Source organism: Scatophagus argus, chromosome 14 (genome assembly GCF_020382885.2).
Source record: "Scatophagus argus isolate fScaArg1 chromosome 14, fScaArg1.pri, whole genome shotgun sequence".
NCBI classification, from domain to species: domain Eukaryota; kingdom Metazoa; phylum Chordata; class Actinopteri; family Scatophagidae; genus Scatophagus; species Scatophagus argus.
The window spans coordinates 9,726,685-9,754,119 of NC_058506.1; the positions used below are offsets into that span (position 1 = coordinate 9,726,685).

At 40.8% G+C, this 27,435-nt stretch overlaps 1 protein-coding gene across 2 annotated transcripts; it reads left to right on the forward strand.

The window, feature by feature from the left end:
* The first annotated feature begins 5,217 nt into the window (after nucleotides 1–5,217).
* Nucleotides 5,218–26,833, forward strand: LOC124070708 (sodium/potassium/calcium exchanger 3). 2 transcript variants are annotated; one of them, XM_046410861.1, is made up of 17 exons: nucleotides 5,218–5,957; nucleotides 11,994–12,101; nucleotides 18,257–18,333; nucleotides 18,432–18,506; nucleotides 18,607–18,691; nucleotides 19,059–19,162; nucleotides 19,264–19,338; nucleotides 19,429–19,454; nucleotides 21,032–21,085; nucleotides 21,205–21,347; nucleotides 21,434–21,600; nucleotides 21,675–21,900; nucleotides 22,035–22,201; nucleotides 22,520–22,634; nucleotides 22,742–22,854; nucleotides 23,022–23,087; nucleotides 23,683–26,833. In XM_046410861.1, exons 1-17 carry the CDS (start codon nucleotides 5,855–5,857, stop codon nucleotides 23,791–23,793), a joined length of 1,815 nt encoding a protein of 604 aa, XP_046266817.1. In that variant the 5' UTR covers nucleotides 5,218–5,854; the 3' UTR covers nucleotides 23,794–26,833. The 2 variants fall into 2 exon arrangements, with proteins under 2 accessions (XP_046266817.1, XP_046266818.1); XM_046410862.1 differs by lacking the exon at nucleotides 5,218–5,957 and adding an exon at nucleotides 12,585–12,710.
* The last annotated feature ends 602 nt before the right edge of the window (nucleotides 26,834–27,435 follow it).

Here is a 27,435-nt window from a genome sequence, read left to right on the forward strand (position 1 = left end):
CTTGCATGAGTAAAACTACGTGCAGGGTTAGGAACTTTAGCAATTAGACTTTTATTGTGAAATTGTTATTATGTTAACTCATTGAGGAGTCATGTGAATATCTAGACGGGAGTGGTGCTACGGAAGACTTGAAAGAGCTGGATGGATGCAATCTGGAGCAAAACTTACGAAGATCTCGCGCCCTGAACTGGACTCTGATGAATGCAGGAGTGAAGATGAAAGCAGACCGGGAAGAAGCAGCTTTAAAGTCTGGCATAATTTGTCTGAGACAGAGGTCATGGCCAAATCAGATTGGCCTGCAAAGAACAGAAAGTAAAAGCTGACAAGATGAGGGTGAAAGTACAAGAAATGTGTCTAAACGAAATCTGACTGGGAAGCAGCAGGTTTCTGAGGTCTTAAAACATGAAGCCTCTGCTGTAACTGAGCTAGAAAAGGAAAAGTAATGAGAATATTCCTTCTATAAATATGGACACATAAAGTGATGCTTTTGGTATAAAATGGAAAGGCTATGCTTGAGGTGCTTTTAGAGATTCTTTGGTTCTCATACTAGACCTGCAAAACTCTCCAAAAACACGAATATATATCAGACAGTATGAATTAAGTAAACCTTTGTCTGATACAGCTAACCGCCTCAATATGAGTGGTTCTCTGCAGCCACAATGCTGCCAGATTTCTGTTATATCTACTGATTTTTTGCACTTGTTCCAGGTATAAAAGAGACCCACAGCTGAATGGAAACCTGTCAGCTACAAGAATCAAATAGCTTCGTGTTCTATATCTGATTTTTGTGGTTGCATTGCATGACACAGAATTGTTTGGGGGTTTTTTTTATTATTGGAAATGTATTGTATCAAAAGCTAATAACATTTGTCTGAATGATTGTTGCTTCAGAAGGGAAAATAGCACTGATTTGTGCAAGAGAATTGAGGCAGCAAGATGGTAAAAATTAGGTGTTCAAGGTGCACTCAAAATGCATGTGTTGACGTATGTGTTTGGCAGGAGGCTGTTTCAAAAATGGAAGCTGTGCGACCATCACACCTGATCAACTTTTAACAGCTCCAACAAACAGACATTTTAACTTCCTTTTTTTGTCGTTTAAATCAGCTGAGCAAGCATGGTGTGGTGACATGCTGTGTCCCACAATTCTAAAACCACAATTATATTAGCTGCACGGCACAGTTGTGTTTCTCAAAATATTTAATATTTCACATCCTACAGGGAACTGAAAAAAACTGACAGAGTGAAATACAGAACTATTTCAGTTTAGTCTTATTCCTAAGATTATAGACTGTAATCACAAAGTTATGATGGTTATTGTTACAGTGTCATGCAAATGTAACCCAAAATGAAAAAGACTACTAATGCTAAGAGACTATGTTAACTTGTATGATCTTTACCGTGTCCACCATCTCAGTTTAGCAAGTTAGTCTGTTAGCATTTGCTAACTAGTGTAAAGTGCAGCAGAGGCTGATGACAATGTCATTAAGTTTGAAAGTATTTGCCAAACTGAAATTTTTAACTTGTTGATAACCAGTGATGTAGAAAGTAGTAGTTCATTTACTCAAGTACTGTATTACTGCAATTTTGAGGTACTTGTACTTTGCTTGATTTAATGCTACTTTAACTTCTAGCCCATCATGATTTAGAGGGAAATATTGAACTCTTTACTCCACTATATTTATCAAGTTAAGATTTTATTTAAGACTTTTTAAAATTATATACCTTCAACCCAACAATGATTAAAGCAACAAAAGTAAAACATATATGTACGTTTTATTTTGCTACTTTTACTTAAGTAAAAGAACTTCTTCCATCACTGATGAAAAACCAAGACGAAAAGATCACTGAAGTTATTACAGGTCATGAATGAGATGCAAGTTTTATGTCAATCCACCCCATGACTGGTGAGACATTTTACTCAAGACAAATGGTTGTTGAGATATTTCAGTCTGGACCAAAGTGATGGACCCACTGACACTGCCATCCAGAGCCACGCCTCTAGCGTGGCTTGACTGGCGACCAGTCCGGGGTGTTCCCCCGCCTCTCGCCCGTAGTCAGCTGGTTCCCTGACAGATAAGCGGTATAAAAAATGAATAGACGGACATGCGTGAATGTTAGCTGTGGTCTTGTCTGTTGCACTCGGTCCTCAATGAAATACAACATCTTTGACATTCAGTACCAGGATATTAAAATGAAACCAGACCTTATATTAGACATATTAAAGTGAAACCAGACCGCATCGCATACAAAAATGTGGAGATTTAGACTTAGATAATACACATTTTATTTGATTGGATGCACATTCCTGTCTCTCTGAATTGATACAGCATGAGGTAAGACAAATTCACTTTCCAAAGTTTGTTCCATGATCATAATACAGCACGACAACATCATGCAAACATTTCCCAGGACTCGGTCCCCTGGACGGCTTTCCTAAACACCAGCCGCAGAAAAACGCTTCATCTTCCCTGGCCTGACACCAGGAGGAGAACTGATGACAACAATGCGCCGGCCTATGTCTTTATTTGGGGTTGGAGCTCAGGACGGAGTCTTCACTAGGGGCTATGTGTCACACACAGCTCAAGGGCTTAACGCCAGTTTGACTCATCCGTGTTCTGTAAATACAGAGGCCATGCGCTGGGGCGTGTGTGTTTAAACTCCTGGTTTGCAGGCTTGTATATTGTATTTTAAATGTCCAAGCCATTGTTGCCCAACACACAACAAGTAGATGAGGCCTTATGTGAGTTTGCCTGCAACATCACTGCTGTGTTCATGCCGTAAATAAAACTCAACATTGTATGAATCAGATTTCATACGATGCATCTACAGATACAAACAGCAGACACATATTTTATCAGTGAGGCCTTCTAATGTTTAGAAATACCCAAACTCAATAGTTTATTTATCAGCCTAAGTAAATTTCCATGTTGGGAAAAGTTTGGTTTCAGTGCATTTTGAACAAAATCAACATATAACGTTTAATAAACTATTTACAAAATGCCAAAACCCGGACTTGAAAAATTTAAGCAGTTTTGTTTGTAAAGGGTGCAACCTGTTAATAAATGATGCACATCATATTTAACAAGCCATGCACGTCAGTGACGAACCAATCAGAGTCCTAAACACTGCAGTGAAACATTTAAGAATGAAAAACACCAGGACCTTACTGATCTTGTGCAGGACTACTTCTATTTTTTTGTTTCAGGTTGCTGAAGTTGAGATCTTCATTTTACTGAAGACATTAACCAGACTACTTCTACTGTACAGTACATTTACTTTTACGTAAAACGGTTTGTGTACTTTCTGGTACTTTCTGGGAAACTGGCAGGGTGGATTATTAGCAGATAGTGCAGCAGCAGTGTTTCTTAATCTCCACGCTGCTTCTGGAAGGTCTCTATGTGACAAGTAGTTTTTGTTTCCCAAAACAGACAGCAAAGCAGTTCCCTTAGCTTTAACATCTCTGTTCAGTAATAATTCAGACCTGGGGATTATATATATGTGTGTGTTTCTGTGTGTGTGTGTGTGTGTGTGTGTGTGTGTGTGTGTGTGTGTGTGTGTGTGTGTGTGCGTGCGCCTGTGTTATCTTGTGTTTGAAACAAGCCATCTCATCCTAGTGGCTGATTGTCCACATGTTTAGTGTTAATAATAAAAATACTATAGCACATAAATAGCCAGGAGACGTATTTTCTGGCAGCTCACAGGAAGAGGGACACTTCAGGGTCAGGAGGACGACACTTGAAAAGCAACGCCTGCACAGAAAGCATGAATACAATAAACAGCACCTGTAACACCCACAAACAAAATATTATAGGAACACCCAAGTTTTCCATGGATTGGAATCAGAGCCTTTCAGTCTGTCTCACCAAAAACTTAAACGACTATGAGTTAGACCATGGGGGTCTCCCTCTCCAGGACATCTAGAACTTTTAGAAAAAGGCCTCCAATGTCAAAAAGATTGAAACTGGTTGTTGATTTAAACCATTACTATCTTTTACTTCAATTTTTGAGTGTAAACTGTAAACAAAAAAAAAGACCACCCCAAACTAATAGTGAGCGCTGCAATATATATTTCTACATATACATACAAATATACATGTAAACATATACATATGAAATAATTAAATAATCAAAAAGACAACAGGAGGCAGGTAAATGAATAACATATACAAGAAAAAAAAATAAAATAAAAGAGTAGTCGGCCCTCATCTTCCAGGGACAGATGGTGAGTTATAGTTTCTGTAAGAAGCAATGCAGTGGTTCCCAGATCCTCCAAAACCTGTCCGATTTGTGATTAAGGTCATGAGTCAACTTCTCAAGAGGGATAAGAGCAGAAATCTGTGTTATCCACATGTCGACTGTAGGGACCTGGGGAGTTGACCACCTCAGCAAAATACATTTTTTAGCCAGAAACAAAAGAATTATCAACAGAGATTTGGTGTCCGTGTCAAACAAATTGTCTGAAGTATGGATAAAGAGACAGAAAGAAGAAGTCAGCAAAAACTGTTTACCAGTGACCTCCTGGATTACAGAGTGAACCCCTTCTCAGAAAGTCTGGATACGGTCACATGACCAAAACATGTGGATAAATGTACCTTTGTGTATTTTACACTTATAACAAAGGTTGGAGGTGTCGGGGGGGGGACATTAAAATTCTGTTCATGTATAGAGACTGAAGTACATTTAGGGAAAACCCCGCTGCAGATCTTGTCCCAGTTCACAGGACTAAATGTCACATCCAGATCGCACTCCCACAGCAGCTTCAGAGAGTCATAGCCTGAAGAATCGTTACTGTCTTTTAACACTGCACCTTAAAGGCACCCTGAGGCGTCTTTGACCATTAGTAACATGTTGGAGGAATGCCTGAAGAGTGGGTGTCTGTGCTGTTTGTGTAGTACACACACACACACACACACTGGTGGAAGCACATCAATACCTATGAGCAATGTGGCACACGTGTTTTTCTAATGATAATAAAGTAAAATAATAAATTAAAATAAAACATAAGCAGTGACAAGCAGCCACACTGACTGCTTCAAAATATTCTGGTCCTTGGACATATGTAGCATGACGCCTGCTTTTTTAAAATAACGTCACATATTTAATGGTGTCCACCCTGAACTCCAGCACAGCATAACTTCCATCTTTCCTTGCTCTGTGGGTGCCCAGTTAGCCTGGATCAGGTGTGTTCATCAAGAGCTAATTGGTTGTGGGCGGAGCTGGGAGAGATGGACAATGTGATGCGGTGTCAGGGCTCTCCAGGACCACAGTTTAGATGGCACCACTGGGCTACAGGTGCACCCTCCCGTTTTAAGAGAGAGAATACACTCCCAGAGTCTGAGCAGGGGTTCGCAAGCTCAAAAATGTGCAGGTGTCAGAGACATGTTCTCATGAAGAAACAGTCCCTAAGGTTGTCGCCTCCTGGTGGTCATAGAGGGGGACAGCACATTGTGAACAGAGGGAGAGAGGGAGAGGGAGAGAGGGAAGGCACACTGAGCTCAGAGCATGTCGCCTGCTGTTGCTGCACCTCACTGTGGGATCTGCTGTCGACCTTTCAGACTCTACACATGAACGCAGAGAGCTTTTTTTAACGCGTCCACTCGCTATGTGCGACCCGGAGGTTTGGCGGAGTGAAGCAGCACAGCGTCTGCTCTGAGTCTGGAGGGGAAAACCAGGCTTGTGTTTGCGGGGATTTTTCTTTTTTCTTTTTTTTTTGACACAACTTGGCAGACAAGACGCTTGCTGCTGCCGCTGCTGCTCTTGGTGGTTTGTTCGGAGCTGTTTGCAGAGAAAGTGTGAAACAAGTGTCAGGAAAAGAGCAACAGATGTTTTTCGAGGATATGAGGCCGACTGAGGAATGAGAGCTGCAGCGAAGCACCGGCGGCCCTTCCAGCGGTTCTGCTGCTGTGGAGTCGGGCTGGTCGCTGTCATTTGGCTCACTCAGGTCATCCAGGCACCAGGTGAGACCTTAATATAGACATAAAGGCTGCGCGCCTGCGTGGCGTGCGTGCGTGCGTGCGTACCCAGTTATTATGTGGACATTCTTAGGTATGTGTTGGAAAATTAATATTATGTTGATATGCAAAAAGCCAGTCAATAGACTCTGCCTTCACTGGTGAGAATGTAAAGTGTCCACATATCAGTCACTGCTGAATGTTATGTGAATTTGGACACACTGATGTGTATGTTTGCCTTGAAGAGAGAGAAATGCAGCTGCCAAGAACCCACATTTTAGATTCATATCTTGTGTCTAAACACATTTAAAATCATCAATTATTATCTGGTATGTACAGTTGACAATAAAGAGCCACACAAAACGAACCAGTCAAAAGGAAATTGTAAAAAAATATCATATGAAATTAGTATTTCTCTGAACAAGAGAGCTTGCGTTAAAGTGGTAGAAATGCTGCATGATCCATGTATTGAGGGCAAAACCTGTAATGCTTTGTCTTCATTTGCAACAAAGACCTAATATATTTACCCTCTTCTTTTAAATGGTTGTAAATATGAATACATGTGCAGTGTCTGCTTCAAAAGTGGCCAGATATTGTAGTACGCAGGTGCTGCATTCTTCATCAAAATGCTTTTAAGTAGAGTTAAAGCAGACGCATTAAATCATCAAGAACCAGTGAAGGTGGATGAAAGGAAAGTTTTTGTTCCTGAAAGCTTAAATCTTAGTTCAGTGTTGTCTAACCTGGCCGCTAACCATATCCAAGCTTCTGTCCTCCTGTTCACACTGCAGGAAGGTGACAGTTTGTTGATTACATAAAGCGGACACCAATTGTGCCTTGTACGAATCCAATCACTGGGGATAAGTTCAGCTGTGGGTTACGGCGGATTCGCCGGGCACTCACTGGATATGTAATCTAGCTCTCAGAAGCAATGCTGTGTATGACTACAGATGTTAACAATTCATTTTTGTGGACGTGTTTGTCTTTTCCCTAAATAGACTGCCTGCCCTTTTTATTTTCTGTCTTTTCCCAGGCTGTCACTGTAGTTACTAATATGTTTGTCGTTCGGTTTGATTACTCCTTAGTAAATGTAGATACGCATATATTTGTCTTGGGTTTTTTACTGTAACTATCATTTCATTGCATTCACAACAAAGTCCTACAATACACTCATCTGACTGACATAAGCCTGATTTTCTGATGTTTTTTCTATTTTTTTCTCACGGGCTGATTCTCCATCAATGCTGACAGTAAAATAAACATAAAAAGTTGACACAGTGAGGAGATCTATAAAAGGACGTGTAGTTAATGACTGGATTTCATTACTGTTTGTGTGCACATGCATGTCTCCTCTGCACCTCCTCCTTAGAATAATGTAGCTACCATATCATGCTCCAGTCGCATCAATATTCATTAATATACCAGTGAGCTTATTATTATTATTATTATTATTTTAGTAATAAGGCAAGACTGAGTTGGATGGTTTAATGTCTTATCTATCAGCTTTGCACCTAAAGGCATCTTTTATCTCACACACACACACATACAGACACAGACAAACACACACACACCCTTGCCTCAGCTCATTATCCTCTCATCACCTTTGCTGATGTGGTTACAGACTGTCACACACACACTCATCAGCTGACGCAGCTGATGAGTAATCATGTGTGCATTATATTGATATGAATGAGTGAATTTTGGTTTTGTTCTATCAGGAGTGTTTCGCTTACGTTTAGGCAGTATTGCGTGCCGGCCTTTGTGGAAGAGTGTCCTGGTGAATGAGCCGTGTCCTTGATATTTATACTTCACCTTTAAATTAACAGCGTGCCATCAACCACAAGAGGTTTTTTGAACTGAGACCAAGGCCGCTCAACTCAAACCATACAAAAGCATGTGGTCTGCTGCTTGTAACAGCAGCAGGCAGGTTACGCTCACAATACATGGAAAATATTACATGGACTGTTTTAGAGCCATTTAAGGATGTGCTGATCCAACACTTGGTATCAGTATCTGTCAAGCTCCTTGCAAAAGAATATGTAGATATCATAAAAGGTTAACATTGTTGGAGGGCAATGAAGAAACATTCAGGAAACTTTCCAACCAGGCAGCAATTAATACAAGTACAAGTACAAGCGGTTTCTTTTTTGATGATGACCGGTCACATTTCAAGTCTAACTAGCTTTAAAAAGCTAAAATGCTATGATAATTCTCTGTCTCTGTTTGTCACTGTGTGATTGATCGCTGTCACATACAAGTAGTCATAAGCCATTGTCAATATAAAGATATTAATTTAAGCCACTCCAAGTGATTCTTTGTACAGTTTGAACGTTTCTGACTTTGGTGCAATCGAGTGAGCTTCCACTGATGGGAGATGAACGAGAAATCAGAGCACACATATCAGATTGCACCAATTTGACAAAGTTTTCAACACACGTAAATTTCATCATAATAATTGGAAAAATGTCGCATGAAAGTTATACACATACAGTAGTCTTTAGAGAGAAAATAAATTAGGATCAGACCTCTTGGCCTATTGACATGCACGTTGTGACCTCAGCATTGGTCGTAAAATAAAAAGTTGTATCCAGCCATTGCAGCTGTACAACTCGTACAAAATGGCGGCGGCAGCGAGGGATGACCAACTGCGCAGCCATGAGTGATCAGCTAAGCTTTGTTCAGACTTCAGGCAAATCAGATTTGTTTCCTAAATCAGATCTTTAGCATCGACTGTCTGCACTGTTATTTGCCAATGATCAGATTCAGTTTGTCTCTGTTGCTATCTGTTGCCGTGGTAACTACGTGGGTTTCAGTAACTATGCACCCCAGTGGCGTTGGTTTCTAATGTGGAAACATGGCGAGAAGTGGAGATCCATCATCTTGGCTTCCGAACTGTCAAGCCGTCAAGTCACAGTGCAGACCTGCTCTGACTGAAAACTCATAGACAGAGGAGGCTGGTGTACGTCGCCTTGTTGGATTCTGTTCTGATGTTGGGTTTTATGCTGTTGTTGTGTTGCAAATGATGCAAAAACTGCATTTCAAACCACCTCCAAATGCAGTTTGGATCTTATGTGCAGCTGCACTGTTATCTAATCTAGAAATGGAGCTCAGAGAGTTGGTGTGAAATGCAAATGTATTTTTTGTAAGTAATATCTAAAGACTCCACATGCATACTAACCTGCATTGCCACTATTGAGGATTTCACAGTGAGAGACATTTACTACCACAGACTGCAGTGTTGCCCTGTGGAGGCAGGGAACATGTTTGGGGTAAGACCTGAGGAAGCCGGTCTGTCCAGTTGATGTGTGATTGATGGGATCAAATGTCTCGTTTCTGCTAAAGGAGGAACCAACAGTGGTTTGTCTTGATGATAGTGTACAGCTTCAGACTTTTGTGTTTCAAATAATTTCTTTTTCCAGTTGTTGTGAAAAAAAAGAAGCTTGGTGCTATTTAAGGATTTGTTACACCGTTTGCCTGTGTTCAGCGGGTGTTTCGCCGAGATGAATTCATGTCATTTTGAGCTGTCTGATGCCTTAAAGAAATAAATGTCACAACATTACATATATGTGATGCAGGGCCTCAGCTCAGAGGCTCTTCACAAGTCTGTATTGTGATACTGATATACAGAGAGATGAATTATGAATTTTATTATTTACACCTAACATTACGCTATTTACACTTAACCTATTCTGCACTCAACCAGGGTGTATGTTGCGCAATGTGGCAGCAGGATTAAGATATTTCCATACAAACACCACATTTCATGTACCGTCAGCTTTCGTCACTGATCCTTCTGTCACTTCTTTCCTTTATCTGTATATGTTAGGCCTTTGGTCAATCCTATCTAGAGGAGCAATCACTTTAACAGTAAAGTTAGCCTAAACACCATGAATCATAAAATTATAAGCAGCTTCTGGGTCAAAAAGGCCAGGGTCAGAGTGAAGACGGTCTTGCTGAGAGCACAGAAAGTCTGAAATTGTGGTCTTTGTGTCCACTTTAAATGTTTTTCTAATGGTTTTACTTTAACAATGAGTACAATTTCATAGCTGTTGTTGAGGCTGTCACCGACTAACTAAATTGATCACAAGAAGAGAGGCACCAAGATCAGGATGGTTTACCTCCTCAGCTAAACCGTTTCCTGGGCTAAACGCTGTTTAAGGCTTAGCAACACCAGCCTCAAACGTACTGGAAGATATAAAAACCTGGGAAGGAAGGAGGAGTCTAACTGCTGTAATGATAACCATGTGTAAATTAGATTTATAAATGCAAGCACAGTAAATAAGGACCTGCCAAAGTATTATGTAAGGAGTCTATTTATGTTTGAATTAATTAAGTCATTGCTGTCAGATCAGCCTAAGGTTACATATAAATTAGGTGCCTTCTTAATGAATGTTTTGCCTGAGTACAAATAATTTCGTGTGTTGTATTTTATTCCTGCTGGAAGCCTTCGCTTTCTCAGTATGGGGGCTCAGACTAACAGCTATTTTAATAAAAAGATAGTTTGTTGATTAGATGTTTTGAGATTAATCGTTCAATTGTTTAGTGTGTAAATTGTCAGAAAATGGTAAAGGTGCCCATCACAAGTTCCCAGAACCCAACGAGATGTCTTCAATTTGTTTGTTTTGTTTGTGAAACATGACCCAATTAATTACAATAATGAAAGCCAATAAATTGGTCACAAATGTGAAGCTGGAACCAGAAATGTATTCTTTTTTTGTCAAATGACTTACACAACTAATCACATGTCAGTGCTGTTGGTGATAAATTTTCCTTCAATTGACTAACTGATTAGTTAACTAACCATTGCAGCAGTAGTCAGTGTTTTACTGTATTCGTTGTCTGTGCCCCAAACCTCATTATAATACATAAGATTTCAACCTGGAAAAGAAATAGAATAAGCATCAGGTTTTTTCCCTCCTTTTTCTAATGAGACAAGATGTGGTTTTAGGTGTTGGAAATGTGTGTGAAAACGGTGCAGAGCCATCTGGGGCAGAAACTCATTTGAATTTCATATGTGTCGAGCTCCTCTTGATGCCTCAACATGAAAGCCTTCACGTCTCTTCCCTCATTGAGTTGTAAGGTACAAAGGGACACTACAGTGCCTGGCAATCACGAAATGCATTACACACAGACACCAAGCTGCCTCATAAATAAAAGGACAGTGTGTAGTAGAGAGCATCATAACCGCCTCAGTATCTCCTCGGCACTTGTTGGAAAGATCTCTGTGTGTGGTTGGTGGAGGATAGATGTTTTTTTTCCCTTTTGGAAAGATGATGAGGCAGATCAATTTGTGGGGACTTCCTTGGCTGTCGCCGCAGTGAAGCCGTAAAAGCTGGGACCCACACAGAGATTAGCTATCGAGGAATGAAATGCAGAGCTGAAATACACACCACAAAGGTTTCAGTGCTGATGGCCCAGGACAGCTGATGACAGCATGGACTGAATTACTGAACATGCTGCTATCTCCCAGAACCAGAAACACGAATCTACAGTCTGTTGGTCCTCGCTAGAGTCAAATATAACTCTAGAGACAACTACTACATGGATAGTAAGAGTGCCAGTAACAATACTCGATTGATTCTCAGAGGATATTAATTTTAAATTTAGAGAGATTTCTTGGTTCCTAAAGTTCAAAGTTCTGGCTGCATTAATCAAAGAAGAGCTGAAATGATAAGTAGATTAGTTAATCAACCGAAAGGCTTTTTTCTTTTTTTTTTTATATGTAATCAGAACTGCAACTTATTGGCTTAATTATTAAAAAAAAATAGTGATAAATGTCCATCACACTTTAAATGTCTTGTTTTGTCTGACAAAAACCTGAAGATGTTCGGTTTACTATCATGCAGACAATGAAAAGTCACAAATCCTGACCAAAATGATGTATGGCAGTAGATGTATCTAAATGGTTGAACAGAAGAATAACCCATATATTGGTCAGTAATAAAACTGCTGTTAGTCCAGTCCTGAATCTGGAGTGTGTGAGGTCTTGTAAAGTGTGTCTGGCTGGTTTTACACTGAGATGACTCTGGTGTTGTTTCGTAACAGACATTGAGTCTTCTGGTCTTCGGCCAGGCGTGAGCGATGGGACACAGCGATGGACTCGCAAGCTGATGCAGGAGTCAGACAACCAGAGCCTGGATCAGCCTCGAGCAGGTGAGTCACTCTTTTCTACCTGGATAGATGCAGTCTGTTCCTCCAGGTCAGAACAGCAGACTCTCCAGGTCTGTCTGCAACACTAATACAATCTGTATGGCAGTCATGGTATACACTCAGTTTAGTAGGTACAGCCAACTGAAATTGTTGCTCTCTAATACAACATGCTGCCTTCATGAAGACACTGTAATGTTTTTATTTGAACGTAATGACTATTTTGGAGGCTCTGTGTCTCTGTTATTTATCTTACCCTGACTGATTCAAAATAAGAGGAACATCTGACTTACATATTGCCCTTGGCTAACTTGGTGTCTACAGTATTTGAACTTAAAAACACCAAAGAAGACCATAAAAGTTGCACGGTTTTGATTGTGTTGGTGAAGAAGTTCATTTGAAAACGTAAGGAGTCAGAAAAGGTTTCAGTGATGTTTATGTGTGCCGGAAAGAAGGAGTGTGCCAGAGGTTTCTGCTTTCCCCCCGCAGGCGATCTGAAAGGTCACGCGGACAGAGCATTGTGATAGTTGACAGGAGTGTGTAGTCAGTGTCAGACCTGTGCTCCGAAAGACACGACGAGGCTGCCAAAGGGAACACTGGCTTAGATTTTCTCAGGTACTACGTGTTTAGCAGACGCCAGGTTTAAATTGCTTTGCCTCCCAAGTCTGGTCGATCCCTGAATAATTTGGACAGATTTAAAGTGCTCTTCATGAAATTGTTACAGAGACACCCAGCCAATCAAAAGCCATAATCACACCTCTGTTTCGCTGCTTCCCAGGCTGATTAACTGGCTGGCTGCTGACACAAACCACATTCATCACAACTGACAGTGTTATTATTAAAAATTCAGATCAGAGAGGAAATCTCTTTATTGTTGTGTGAGGAGACTAGAACAGAGCAGATAAAATAACACGACTGCACAATGAAACATCTTCTGCCTTTCTGACAGAATACTGGTTTCTTTCTTTCTTTGCATCATTTGCATTTACTCCACGGCCGTGCCAATATTCAGCTGTCAGTCACAATGCTGTATTGTATGCACACTGCACTGTTATTGTTTGAGGCCCGGGTACAAAATTTCATACTTATTGTCACAGAAATATATTCAAATCAAGTTCTGCTAATAGTATACCAGGCTAATGGCCTGTTCAGACCACACCTGAAGTCTACGCTGCCCGCTGATGGTGTGCAACCTAAATATATGCACAAACAGTGACTCATTTTAAGCTTTTTAAAGTAGATTTAAGTGCATTTAATGCTAAAAAAAAATACACAGTGAGACTTCTCAGCACTTTTCAAATGTATTTTGCTCATCAGAGCAGTTGGGAAAGATTGTTTACATAATGTGCGTCTGGCACTGGCTGCTCTTCTGTATGTGATGTTGGACTCATCAGTGCACCAAGACATTTGTTTATTCCAGAGGCGAAGGCTTGACTTCCAGCTGCATACCCCCGAGGTCAATTATCAGTCGTTCTTGTGCAGTATTTTATCACCGAGCCTCAAATCACAAAGCCATTTTTTTAATCTTGAATAAATAGTTCTGGCACCTGATAATCTTACCTGGGAAAATAATTCCACAGCTCGGTGACATTACGCACAATTGACGCATTACAGGCACCTCACTGTCCCGCTGTCTACCACACATCCTCTTCTGGGAGAGGTGTTTTTTTTCCACTCTTGAGAGACAAAGTCTCTCCCTTTCTTTCCACCAGTCCTCCATTTGCTCTCCATTCGTGTTTTGCTACATGATAACACACTTAACCTTTATTGAGTTCCTGGTTTGCAAACAGATCTCCCTCATTATCTCTCACAAAGATACAAGCGTACTGCGGGGAAGATGTTTCACTGTGGTAATACACTGGAGGCAAGCAGGCGAACAAAAGGCTGGACAGGTAGTATCAGACACAGCAGTGAGCGTGGCTCCAGGCTCAGGTTGCCGCCTTTTTCCTCAGCAGGCCGCCTGACAGTGATTGCATAATCTGCAGTGTGATTAAAAACCCTGCTCTGGACCTCGGGGGGATATTATCTTAGGGATTGCACAGTAGCGTCCAGACCCAGGCTCTTATTTCTCTCTTTTTTCATCCCTCCACTGCTTAACAAGATGGAGACGGTGCGACCCGCCTCCATCGCCATTGTTGCTAGGCAACTGAATGCTAAATTTTGAAACCCAGACAATTCTGTCTTTCAAGCATTAAAAGTGCAAAGCAAAGGACTAAAAATAGTCTGTGAAGGAGAGGGCGGTGGGGTGAATGAATCCAAATGATGTAAATGAAGTAAATGGCTCATTCTGTGTGTGTCGCCGAGGATTGTTATGTTGTTTATTTTGGCAAGCGACAGTCAGCTGAGAATAGTATTTTTCCACAGCCATATTTTCAGGGTTTTTATGGGAAAGCGTTGAAAGAAAAGCTGGCAGATAATCTAACAGAGACTATCTTCAAATGGACTTGGACTTTATCAGAGCAGTCACGTTATGGATGCCACACAAAGCAAACAGCAGTTAATGTGACCATTATTTGGATCCTGCTCCCTCCCATTCACTTTCTGCCCACAAAAATCACTCGACATTTAAGGAGCAGAAAGCAAAAGTTAAGTCTGAGTGTGAGTTTTTGATTGTCGTTAAAGTGCACGTGTTTTGCTGCTTCCACTGACTTTACCTTTTAGAGAGATAAAGCTACGCCCCCAGCAGTTTATTTTATTTTCTTTCCACTTCTGTCACAACGGTGTAGCATGATGTTTAGTGTTTTTATTGATAGGCGAGGTGGTTGGTGTGTTTTGAAGCCTTGCTGTCGTTTCATCAGCGTTGTATTGAAACTGCCTCAAAGGAAAGCAAATCAAAGAACAAATGCATAATTGAATTTACATTACACACCTGGATGAAATATTTATTTTTTGATTCCTCATGAAAAATGCAGGCTCGTTGCAGAGGTCTCTCCCTCTGTGTGTGTGTGTGTGTATGTGTGTGGTCCAATGGTGGATGCGTGATAAGACTTTACTCGGTGTGCCAGAGTCGATGCCGTAGCTTGACTCCTGGACACCCTGCGGACTCTCAGGTCGATAACATAACTCCGTCCCGCCCCCTTTATTCAGCTGCCCTGAAGCCCCCACCGACAGCAGATTGGCTCACGGAGAGCTCAGCCCATCACATCAGCGATGCTTTCTCTTTGTGGAGATTTCACTGCTAATGCCTCCTGAAGAATGTGCTCAGCATTGACCTCACACTTGAAGATCTAATCTGGTGGCTTTATTGATCTGGGCTCAGATAAAATACATGTATAAGAATGGATGCACCATCTGTGCAACACTCAGCAGTCATATGTGTCATTACCACAATTTGTGGCTTACTGCAGGTTGATATAGGGAACTGTGTTGAAGTCGAAGTGGACTCAACTAAAAGCTAATATACTTTTATATAGCAGACACTCAGTGTGTTAAGAGCAAAAGCAGATGCGTTAGGGTGAATTTACTCTTTACGGTGTCATTTTAACGTGGGATCTCTGTCTTATTATGTTGCAGAGTGCATATGTAAAATTGATTTCAGTATCCTTTTTCCATCAGTTATTTTCTGCTCTAACTTAACACTGTTTTCTTATTCAGCAGTTACGTTCAACCATGCGAGCAAACACCAGATAATTGTTCATCTGCTAGCGAACTGATAAGTAAAGCCAGCGTAAAGTCGTAGCTCTAAAAGAAAAAAACGGAACAAGAGAAACACCGTGAAAAACAAATCAAAAGTCCTTAGCCAGATTATTAGCTTATGTTGGGTAAGTTCTTCCTGACTAAGAATGAAAAAATGTCTTTGGAAAACATTTATCTGCATCTTAGTTCTCTTGGTTTAATAGGCTGTTGGGCAGCATATCAAATAAATGACTTTCAGCTTTAATCCACTTTGTGTTAGACACATCGAGCTAAGCATTAACGCTATTTGCAGTAAGTTAAATTGTTGGCCTCAGGTGTCTAATCTGCCCAGCTGGGGAGGCCCTCTGTTTAATCTAAGAGGAGAACGATTTCACATTTGCAGTTCATATGTGTGAAGTCTGTTTTACACTTTAAATTTATTGCTGAAGTACCAATTCAGTCCAGTTCAACTCAACTGCTGCTTTCAAGAGAAGATCACTGATCACACATCTCTTCTTTTGTACTCTGCAGTTGAATAAAGTTTTGATTGGTTGCTTGCTTGATGGACTATACAATATGGAGGTATTTACAATTGTGTAGTATCTTTTTTCACATTCAGAGTGCTTGAGTTTGTGTATGGAATGGAACAAACATGTGAGCTGCCGTGAAGACTGTGACAGACAGAACTGGATCGGAAATGAATGAGTTGAGGGAGCGTTTTGTAATTCTGGCAGTAAAAAGACACCAAGCACCAAGAGATGTTAGAGATCTGAGTACGGAGACTCTTGTATTGTCAGGGTAACCACACATCAACAGTGCAGCCCAGATCTTTCCTTAACTCACTGAGGCTCACACTGTTCGACCTCTGATTACAAAACTGCTGACTTTATCAAGCTGATGGCACATCTGGCTTAAATCCCTGATTCAGGAAGTTGCAGATGTGCGGTCATCTTGATCCCGGGTGTTTCAGTTTGTGGTCTGGTATTGTGAAACCACGACATAAGAGTCTTGGCAAAGCACATTCCTGTCCAGGAACCTTCAGCACACCAGTCCGCTGTTTCTGTCTTTATGGCGTTCTTCCCCCTCCCTCGCTCTGTCAGACCTCTCCTGAGGGTTTGTAAGGAAAAATAAATATTTTTAGAAATTGCTGTCCAGGGCTGCTGTCACTTCTCTTTTTTTCATTTTTCCTAACCATGGGAAACACATATTCACCTCCCCCTTTCTCACTGTTCATGCAGTTGCCTTCCCTGTGGCTTCCTACTGCCACCCATGAAAAAAAAAGCAGCCCCCAGGGAGAGGGTCGTCATAGCAACTGCCTTTTCCAGAGCAACTCCTCAAAGCATCCATCTGAGCTGCATGTTTCAGCCTTGCGTTTCCACCGACAGAATAACCTGAGAGTGTGTGTTTTGGGGCACAGAAGAGACTTGAAAGGGTCAGGACAGACAGGAAAGAAGAAGAGAGTGACGGAAATTAAACTACAGAGAGAGAGCACAGATGTCCAACAGGTGACCAGCCCGACGCTCGCAGTGCAGCTCCACATTCAGGCCACTTCTCTCCTGCGGCAAGATGACAGAAAGTTTACATGCTAAGCCTGAGAAAATGAAGTGTATGTGCCCTGCCAGACAGAAAACAGGCTCTTTCTTTGAAGAGTTAAGAAAAAGAGACGCAGCGACGTGACAACCTTCAGAAACTCACTTCATCTCAAACTTGAAAATGATGCACAAGAAGCGGTTTATGGCACAATAAGCATTCAGTCAGGCATGCAGGCAGGCAGTGCTGCGCTCTGGCACAGACACGAATGTGTAAACATTTCTGCACAAACATTTACATTTTCTAACTGAGCATAGCCAAATTACTGTCCCCTCCTCGGGACCATATGGCCGCCTCTTCTCTCTCTTGCTCCCTGACACATCAGTGCCAAAGATCAGATCTCATATCCCCAATCACGAGGGACCCTCTCTTAATCCATGCAGTGTGTTGTTCAGTTTCCATGCAGCCGGGGTGCAGCGTACATTGTGACGGCTGCACTGCGCTTATTGTGTGCCTGTCGACCCACAGTTGTCTCGCACAGCAGAAGAGCTATTAATAGCCCCATGCTCCCCAGTAGTTTAAATTCATCCAGCTCAGCTCAGAGTTGTAAATTGGAGCTGCACCACAATCTCGAGGCTCTCTTTTGTAACATGAAGGGGACAGAGGGAAGCTAAGCTGTCATTAACAGGTTTTTTTTTGTTTTTTTTTTAATTTTACACTCGAGGAAGGACAGGAAGCAGCTGCCAGTTTCACTTCCTGTCTTGTTCTTCTGTGCAAGAAAAACACTGTGTCTGCTTGATGTTGTTATGGTGTCTGAGACAGAGACAGAAGATGACAATACAAAATTATACTCATAATTTCTGTTCTTTGTGCCTTTGAGTTCATTTTCAAATGACTGGATGGGAAAAAAAGCTGAAATCAAACAGAAAGCAAAGCATATTGTAATTGAAATTGTATTTTTTTTTTTTAAATTTAGCTGAGAAAATGTTTAGCATGTTGTGTGTTCCCCCCCACAGCCATCCATGAGTTTCCAGAGGACATCTTCACCAAGGAGCAGAGGAAGAAGGGAGCTGTGTTCCTCCATTCGCTCTGTGTGAGTATTTTGCACAGTATAGCCTGGAATCTTCACTCATTATAAGCTACACATTATTATAAAAAGGCAGACTGTGTCCCTCCACACTCTCTCTCCAGGCCATCTACATGTTCTATGCTCTGGCCATCGTCTGTGACGACTACTTTGTCCCTTCCCTTGAGAAAATATCTGAGGTGAGGACACAGCATTAGCCTGCTCTCTGATAGAATCTACTTCATTTAATAGATCATTATTTTGATTGGTCTCATTATATTCTGGACTTTTGTCTTTTAGAACCTGCACCTCAGTGAAGATGTGGCAGGGGCGACGTTTATGGCTGCAGGAAGCTCTGCCCCGGAGCTTTTCACTTCTCTCATTGGTCAGTAGCTCAGCCAATCAAGACCAAGTAGCCGTTTGTGGCACCTTTGTGGGTGCATGCCCAAAGGTAGTTTTCACTTATCTTCACGGTTTGACCAGAGAGAGCTGGGATTTGTAGCCTCTGCAGTGCAAAAATCATCCAGGAGATGTCAGCAGAGAATAATTTAAAACCTCAAAAGGGATTTTCCTTATCCTTATTCCTTTTAGGTATTTCTTAGAGATTAGTGACTAAGAGCGGGGTGGTGTGTGTGTGTGTGTGTGTGTAAGTAAAAACAAGACTGCAGGGATTTTATCTGACCTAAACCCAAACAAATAGTAAATGCACACACTTAACTTCCCTCTCCTCCCTTGGGGTCACCCTCCCTCAGGCGTCTTCATCACTAAAGGAGACGTCGGGGTTGGTACGATCGTTGGCTCGGCTGTCTTCAACATCCTGGTCATCATTGGCCTGAGTGGGATCTTTGCAGGCCAGGTAGAAAACATGTTTACAGACATCTTACATGCCTGTGTCCTTGACAAAACAAACCCAAAACAACACAAAAACAGAGTAACATGTATACGTTTTCTCCACAGACCATTGCTTTAACCTGGTGGTCCCTTTTCAGGGATTCCTCCTTCTACATCCTTTCTGTTCTCACTCTCATCCTGGTGAGATGTGCTTTTCATCAAAATAATGTGTCTCAAGCTTTCATACCTCAACATTTTATTCTGAAAATATTTTTTTTCCCTTCAATTTAGGTCATCTATGATGCCAGAGTTGTCTGGTGAGTTCACACAACTTGAATTCTGACCATACTCTTTACCTGCTGTTGTTTAGAAATCTGGAGAAACTCTTAATGGTGTTAAACATACTTTTAAGTAAAAAATTTGAGGTGCTTTACTTGAATATATCCATTTTCTGCTACTTTACACTTTGATTCCACTACATCCCACAAGCAAATATTGAACTTAATACTGTACTACAATTATTCAATACTTTTCTGTTACTAGTTACTTTGCAGATTTAGTGTAAGTATAATATTTAAAAATAAAATAGATTATGATCTATTATAGGACTATTATAAGACTTTAGAGGTTCTTTGGCGAAATTCACAAGCTACCCAGCATTGTACATAATAAAAAAACAACCTCGTTCAGTAGCAGTAACAATAAAGTAACTATAATACAGCAGTATATTATTTCATATTATTGTTATTGGCTTAAATTTTAATGCTAATACTTGTGTACTTTTACTGAAGAAAAAGAAGCGAGTACCTCTTCCACTGCGCAGCAAGCAGTTATCGATCGCATTTCCAGAGAAGCTCTCCACACTGAATGTTTGTATTCATGCGGACACAGAAAGATTCATCTGATTGGTGTCATCAGCTCCTCCTCACATGACTGTTATTACAATCATGAAGATGAGGCTGGCAACGAGGTCAACAACAGTCTGTGATTGTGGAACACATTAAATCGATTTTGATTCCTGATTTGTACTCAACAAATAATAAAACATCTGCATATGTATTTCCAGTCAGCCGCGGCTCATTCCAGACTCAGCAGAGGTGACAAGTTCAATTTAATATCTGCTGGGAAATAACTTTTCGTCAGTTTAATTTGTGTGCAGGATGTGTGTCATCACAGGCAGCCGCCTGACACGTGATCAGCGATTTGCAGCTTAGCTGTTGGATTGATTTGGAAATAGTTGTTGCAGCTTTTCCTTCTCATTAGACTCATTTAGGGCTCTTGGTGCCTTCTTAGCTACCTGCCTGAGTGTTTTCTTTTCTGCTGACCTGAGGCCTCCCATAAAAAAAAAAAAAAAAAAAAAAAAGGACTTTCCATTGCTGTATGTGTTAGAGGTTTTAATGAAAGAATAGATTTATTCCTGGACTTATTCTTGGCCGTAGCAGTAGACTCATCAGTGATTTATGGCAGACTGTTTATTGAATCGTAGCGTGCCAAGCCGATGTCGTGCTGTATTTCACCTCACCTTTCTTCTCAATACACTTTGTCAGGTTTGTGTTTCAGTTGACTGCATGCATCACTGCATGCTCAGAATATTTTAGATATGAGCCTGTACAAGTGCAGCTTGTACTTCGTGAGGATAAATATGACCGAGCTCTCCTAAAGGCTGTTCATATAGTGGGACTGCAATTTAAAGCCTCTGAAAACTTGCTGTTTCTCTATAACATCAGAATCAGAAATACTTCATTGATCTCAGGGGGAAATTGCGTAATTGTGTAAATCAATTCTTCCATCAGATTTTATTCAGACATTTCATCTATAGAAGCAGAGAGATGCTGTATGAATTTTAATGGCAACTTTATGTATGTTTATGTTTTTTGGGCCTCTTGCTGTGCAGGTGGGAGTCCTTGCTGCTCATGACAATGTATGGAGTCTACATTATAATCATGAAGTAAGTTTATTAAAAGACAAAACCTCCTTATCAGCCATCATGCCTCCACGTGAACATGAACATTAAACCCTGTTTATTGTATATATGGATCGAAGCAGACAGTATCTAATTGGTTGCAGGTTCAACTCTCAGATTATGGCATTTGTGACGCATCAGTTCAGGAGCGTCAGGCCCTGCTGCCCAGGGTCAGAGGACCACAGAGACGACAAGATGGGACAAGATGACTCTGCTTGCAACACCTCCATGGTGCTTCTCAACAAAGGTCAGAAGACCTAACAATAATCTTGTCACCTTTGCTGCTTCATGTCTGTTCAAAAACACAAGTCAAATATAACAACGTTGTCACAGGCCAAGCTCATGGTCAGGAGCCTCCTCCAGTCATCATGGTGGATGAGCTTCTCATCCACAACCCCCACAAACTGTCCTTCTCTGAGGCTGGCCTGCGTATCATGATCACCCCACACTTCTCACCCAGGACCAGGCTCTCCATGGCAGGACGCATGCTCATCAGTGAGGTATGTGACACACACGTCACACATTTTAACACACGTCTTCTCCGAGCTCTGTAACAAAAGCTCTCGTTTCGCAGAGACAGAGGCTGATCCAGAGTTCAAAGGACCAGCGCGATGGTGAGGCAGGTCCTGGTTCAGCCAGCAACAGCCTGAAGAGGACGGGCTCCTGCAGTCTGGAGAATGGAGGCAGAGGACCTGGGGGAGGAGACGCAGAGTCAGGAGACAAGCCGGGGGTTGAGGTGTGCCAGCAAGGTGAGGAGGAGGATGATGAAGATGGGATATTCAGTCCTGTGCGCATACCAGGTGAGAAAGATCCAGCATTAACTGTTCAATAAAATTTAACCTCCAGTGATATTTTTCCCCTTCTTTCCTCGACTTAAAAAGACTTGCTTAACAACAGTCATGTGCCCTGCTGGCTGACTTTTTGCTCTTCGCAGGTGGCTGCTGTGCGCGGGTGAAGTGGGTGATCACGTGGCCTCTGGGCCTCCTGCTGTACTGCACTGTGCCTAACTGTATTCTGCCACGCTGGCACCGCTGGTTCATGGTCACCTTTGTGGCTTCCACCCTGTGGATCGCCGTCTTCTCCTACCTCATGGTGTGGATGGTAAGGAGGCACACAGAGAGGTCCAACTCTGAAACCCCCCCAAAAAATAAAGCAAATTTGCACACACAACACAAACACATTAAACTGATGCGACACAGATGCTTCAGGTGACTGTGACTGTACTACAACGGTACAGCTGTAATCTATACATCCGTACATTGGTCTGTGTGAATTAATTATAAAACACAAGCCAGTTGAAAGGTGATGCAGGACAGAGTGTGATGATGATGTTGCTGTCCTTATGACACAGCACAAGCCATACATCACTCATGCACACTACAGCTGAATATTTGACCTCGATGTTTTCCAACGTTACAGGTCACCATCATCAGCTACACACTCGACATCCCAGACTACATCATGGGCATAACCTTCCTGGCAGCGGGGACCAGCGTGCCAGACTGCATGGCAAGTCTTATTGTAGCTCGACAAGGTAAAAAAACAAAAAAAAGCAAAACAAAAACAACTTATCTTTCGCTCGTTCTTTGTCCGTGGTGCAAGTGCTTCAATTCAGCTGTCACTTTATCTGTCTCTTTTCAGGCATGGGGGACATGGCAGTGTCTAACTCCATAGGCAGCAATATCTTTGACATCCTGCTGGGTTTGGGTTTCCCTTGGGCTTTGCGTACCCTTGTGGTGGACCATGGATCATCAGTATGCATCTCCTTGCAATACCACCCATCTCTTTTTCCTTGTTTGCGATTTTCCTGGTTTACTGATGCATGTGTGTGAGAGAGCTTTCCAAGCCGAGGTTTGTCTTCTCACTGCTGTTAGACGGTCAGAAAATTGTGACACCTGATTGTCGTCTCCTCCCCCGACAGGTCTCAATAAATAATAAAGGACTGGTGTATTCTGTCATCCTGCTGCTGGCATCTGTGTTTCTGACGGTAAGGAAACAGAATAACAAATGTTGTGTAGTTGTTTTGTTATTTATTGTCAGTATGCAAAACGTGTTTTTATAGGTGGATTTCAACTGGGTTCAAGACATGCTGGACTTTCGCTGTCACTGTGTGCCTGATGACATAATTTAACGTAAACACTGTGGTTGTCTTCCAGAGCATTAACCTGCAGGATTCCACTCTTAAGATAAACATTATGTTGTCATCCTTCCCTCTATATATTTAGACGGGGACGGTAATGAAAAAAAAAAGTTAAAATTTTGTTTTGTTTGTTTTGACCTTAAGTGAGCCCAGTTATATAAAGTTACAGAAGCTGGTAGAGCAGATGCAGGCCAGACAGACACAACCAGCCAAGAAAACTTAAGCATTCGCTCGTTTGTTCATCAGTCTCGTTTCTAAGTGCAGCAGGCAGCTTTTTTTTCGCCTAAAAAAACTGACAAAGATAGCAACAGGCTAGCCAATATGGTGGAACACCTTAGCAGCTAATGAACCAGACTTTTCCTTAGGATACAGAGTAAAACAGAGCTAAGGGAACAGTAAATGTTGGATTGGCCTTTCCTCACCACTGACTCTTTGCTTTCAGGTGATGAGTGTTCATCTGAACCACTGGAGGCTGGATCGCCGGTTGGGCCTGGGTCTGATGTTTCTCTATGCCATCTTCCTGCTCTGCTCCATCCTCTTCGGGCAGATGTGAGGCCTTAAGGTCAAAGGTCAACCCTGTCGGACAACATGCTGAGTACCTATCTTTCTACCACACGTCCTCTTTCCTGAAGCTTGTGAGAGTTTCTGTGCACCTCTGTAGGATTCACTTGGGTGAAACCATTTACTACACAAATACACACTGAAGTCTTTTATGAGTAGCACAAGTATTTCTTTTTCGTACAGTGTAGTGTTTGAAAGTAGGCAGTTTAAAATTGAGTGACTTGTCAAGAAATATAATGACATGGCAGATGGAAGCCTTTAGAAAAAGATAAAAAGAGATTTAGAAACAGATTGTTGGGGTCGTCATTAGGTATGCTGTTGCACATTGTTGTTGCTGTGTAATGGTTCACAAATATTTATATACTGTAACTGAGTTAAAATGTCACTGTGTACCAAACACTGACATTATATCTCATATCTGTTTTATATGTCAACAAGTGACAGTTAATTTTCTACAGACATTCTTTGCCATAACATTCAATTTTCAGAGAAGTCACTTCTTGCTAAAACTTAGCCACGTTAGCTTAAAAGCCAACTGGTTAACCATCAACTAATCTGAACTGCTTCTGCCTGATAATTATTTTGTGAAGAAATTATGTTTCACTGTTTCATTAAAGCAATAAACCACTAGAAGTTTAGCTTTACAGCAATTGTGCAGGCTGAGATGAAAAGTTTTGTTAGTTTTAACTGATTTAAAGCACAGATATACCCTTTGACTCGTTCACGGAGATTATGCACATCCCATAACAATTACACAAGGGTCTCGTCCTTTCAGGAACTTCCTATCACTGCAGCTCTTTTCATCTCTAGTCTACTGTTTGTTTATTTATTTATACTTTTAATGTTCGTGTTCTCAAACCTGCTCCTGTTGCGCAAATTAATTCCAAGATCACCATTGATTTCGTCAAAAACACAAGAAACAAAAGTTATTTTGTAGAGAACTTACAGAGAGTAAGTAAAAATAGTTCTTTAATCTGCCATGTCATTCTTGGGGCTATTATTTAAAATAAAATTTAAAAAAAAAAATTAGACTTGTTTGCTGGCCTTAGTTTTGAATATTCTTTTATGTTTTGAATGTATACCCTCCTGTGGAAATATTTACATGCATTCAAATGTAGCAGGCGGCACTGAATTACAGCGAAGAACCTCTGAACAGACGGTGAGGTACGTAAGTCCAACAATAAGGGACACTGCGCATGTGTCTTTTTAGGATATGAAAGGAGTTTTTTAGGATATGAAACACTGATATGAAAATGCACATTATTGTGACAACATTTTGAAGATTTAGCCTCACTGCTTCTAAGCAAGTATTGGTACATTTTAATGTACGTTGAGAGATTAACGTAGTGTTACAGTATTTTTAGAGGTCTTATTACTATGAAATCTAACATATAATGTACTTCTATGAGTGTCGCACACTTTGATGACTTTGAGTGGACGTTAGTTGTGATACTAAACGTTTAGGTACGACAATCGATGTTTGTATTGTTTCTAGTACATTTTATGAGGTTATTTCCCTTTGGTGTAACATTTTTACACAGTCCAGTCAGAACAGAAGCAGCTCACTATATACTCACATGTACATATACTGCGTTTGTGTGTGTGTGTCGTATGGCAAATAATGCTGCATATTCCATATTCATATACACATGCTGCTCCTTTGTTCTTATGTGAAAATTCAGAATTCCAATTTGGACTCATAATACAGTTAATTTAAAGCTAAATGTTCCACCAAAGGGATCTGGGCAACCTTTTTTTTTTTGTTTCTTTCAAATGGCTGTATAATTATTATCATTGTCTACTTGACAATACTTTTTACTGTTTGTAAATGTTAAATTTACATAGTTTTACAATAATGAATGTCTGACAGAGATTAGTTTTGTGGTGTTTTTGATATTTAAAAAAAATACATGATGTAAACCTACTTGAGAATTATTGTAATAGAATGAATGCTTATGTTGTCCTTTTGTTTAGTGGAATATGAAGGCTGTAGTGTGAGACCAGCACTCTGTTAAGAATTCAACTTAAGTTGTGTCTTAAAATCTCAGCACTATGATTTTCTTTTATTTCAGTATTGATTCATTGACTCGCTCAACCTTATTTCATACAAGAGAACACACAGAAGCTCCTGTTTATGGGTTTAAAGTTTAAAAAAGGCTAAAATGATTTTAAAAATGTTATGAAGAATGGACATTCAAATTTTTGAATGTCCAAGCAGCTAACCTGTGTTTTCCCTGTTTGATTGAAATTAGTTTTCACTTCAAATGAATACACTTTAGAGAAAGTATCAACCTTTTTAACTTTTGCAGTGTTCTGGAGCAAGATTTCTTCAGTAATAGCTGTGTACAATGCAGACAAAGCAATGTTTCTTATCAAAACAGAGAAGAAATACCACTGAATTTAAATGATAGGAAGTATGCCTTTTCCCACTAAATTGCCTCCAAAAATTGACGGATATGCTGTTAAAATATTTGAGCAAAAGAGAGCATGTAACTTAGATGTGAGGATTTGTGACGACTGCTTTTCTCTGAGGGAAGGCTAGTTAGGAAAAACAGCCACAAATTAAAATAACATTTGTCCCTGTTAGAGACTGACCTATTAATCAATGAGGAAAAGACTTGTCTGTTCCCTGTGTATCCTCACTATTTTCATCCTTGTTAAACATCGTTAGCCATCAGTAACGAGTTGTTTTTAGCCGGAAACATGATTCAGAGCAATCTGTGACGCTAACATGCCCTGTCACCCAGCTGCTGGGAGGCTTTGCTGTAAACTCTTGTATTCAGATCCAGTAATAATCTCAGTGCTCTAACTTGTGGCTATGGAACGACACAACAACATCAAACCAATCAGATGAACTCCACTACTTGTGTTGCGTTTTCACAGCGCACAAAGAGTGTTCTGTTTGTTCTGCTGTGATGTAGGAGGTAGAAGATATTTTTCAAAGTTGAAATATATTGCTTAGAGGGTCCTATGGGATCATAGACTGTTGTATCTTGAGTCAAATAAAAAAAACAAAAACTGTGCAATAACAATTCATGTCTTTCACCTGTTGTGTTCTGTATGCAGCAGTGATGGTGAATGAACGACGGTACAACTGCAGGCTTCCAGTGCAGCTGAATGATTAAGATAATGCAAGAGTTTAGTTTAAACCATGACCGCCATCTAATGGAGTAAGCCCGATAAAACATGCAGCTCTTTAATTGAACATTCTGGTGCCGTTGACTACAAAATATCCATGTTCTGTCTGCACTCAAGCATGATACAGCATTTTTACACAAATCAAATTTTTCTTAAGTATTTCAGGATACTTAATGGTTATCCATGAAAGTCAAAGTAAAACAGTTAGGTTCAGACATTCAGGTGGCAAAAGCATTGAAATAGCAGAAAGCTGATATGATAAAATAAATTTTCCATACTCTGATGTAGCGGGACGCAGATGTTTGAATAGAAGGGCCCTGAGAATGCAGCCTTGGGGAACTCAATGTCATTTGTTTATGCTCATGTATGTAATTACCATTCAATTATTAGTTCAAATTTCGATAATATGATAAATTATCTTAACACTGACAGTGTGCTTTCTGTCAGTGGATTTGTCAACATATTTATAATCCCAAACCAGTATTTTCTCAAATGT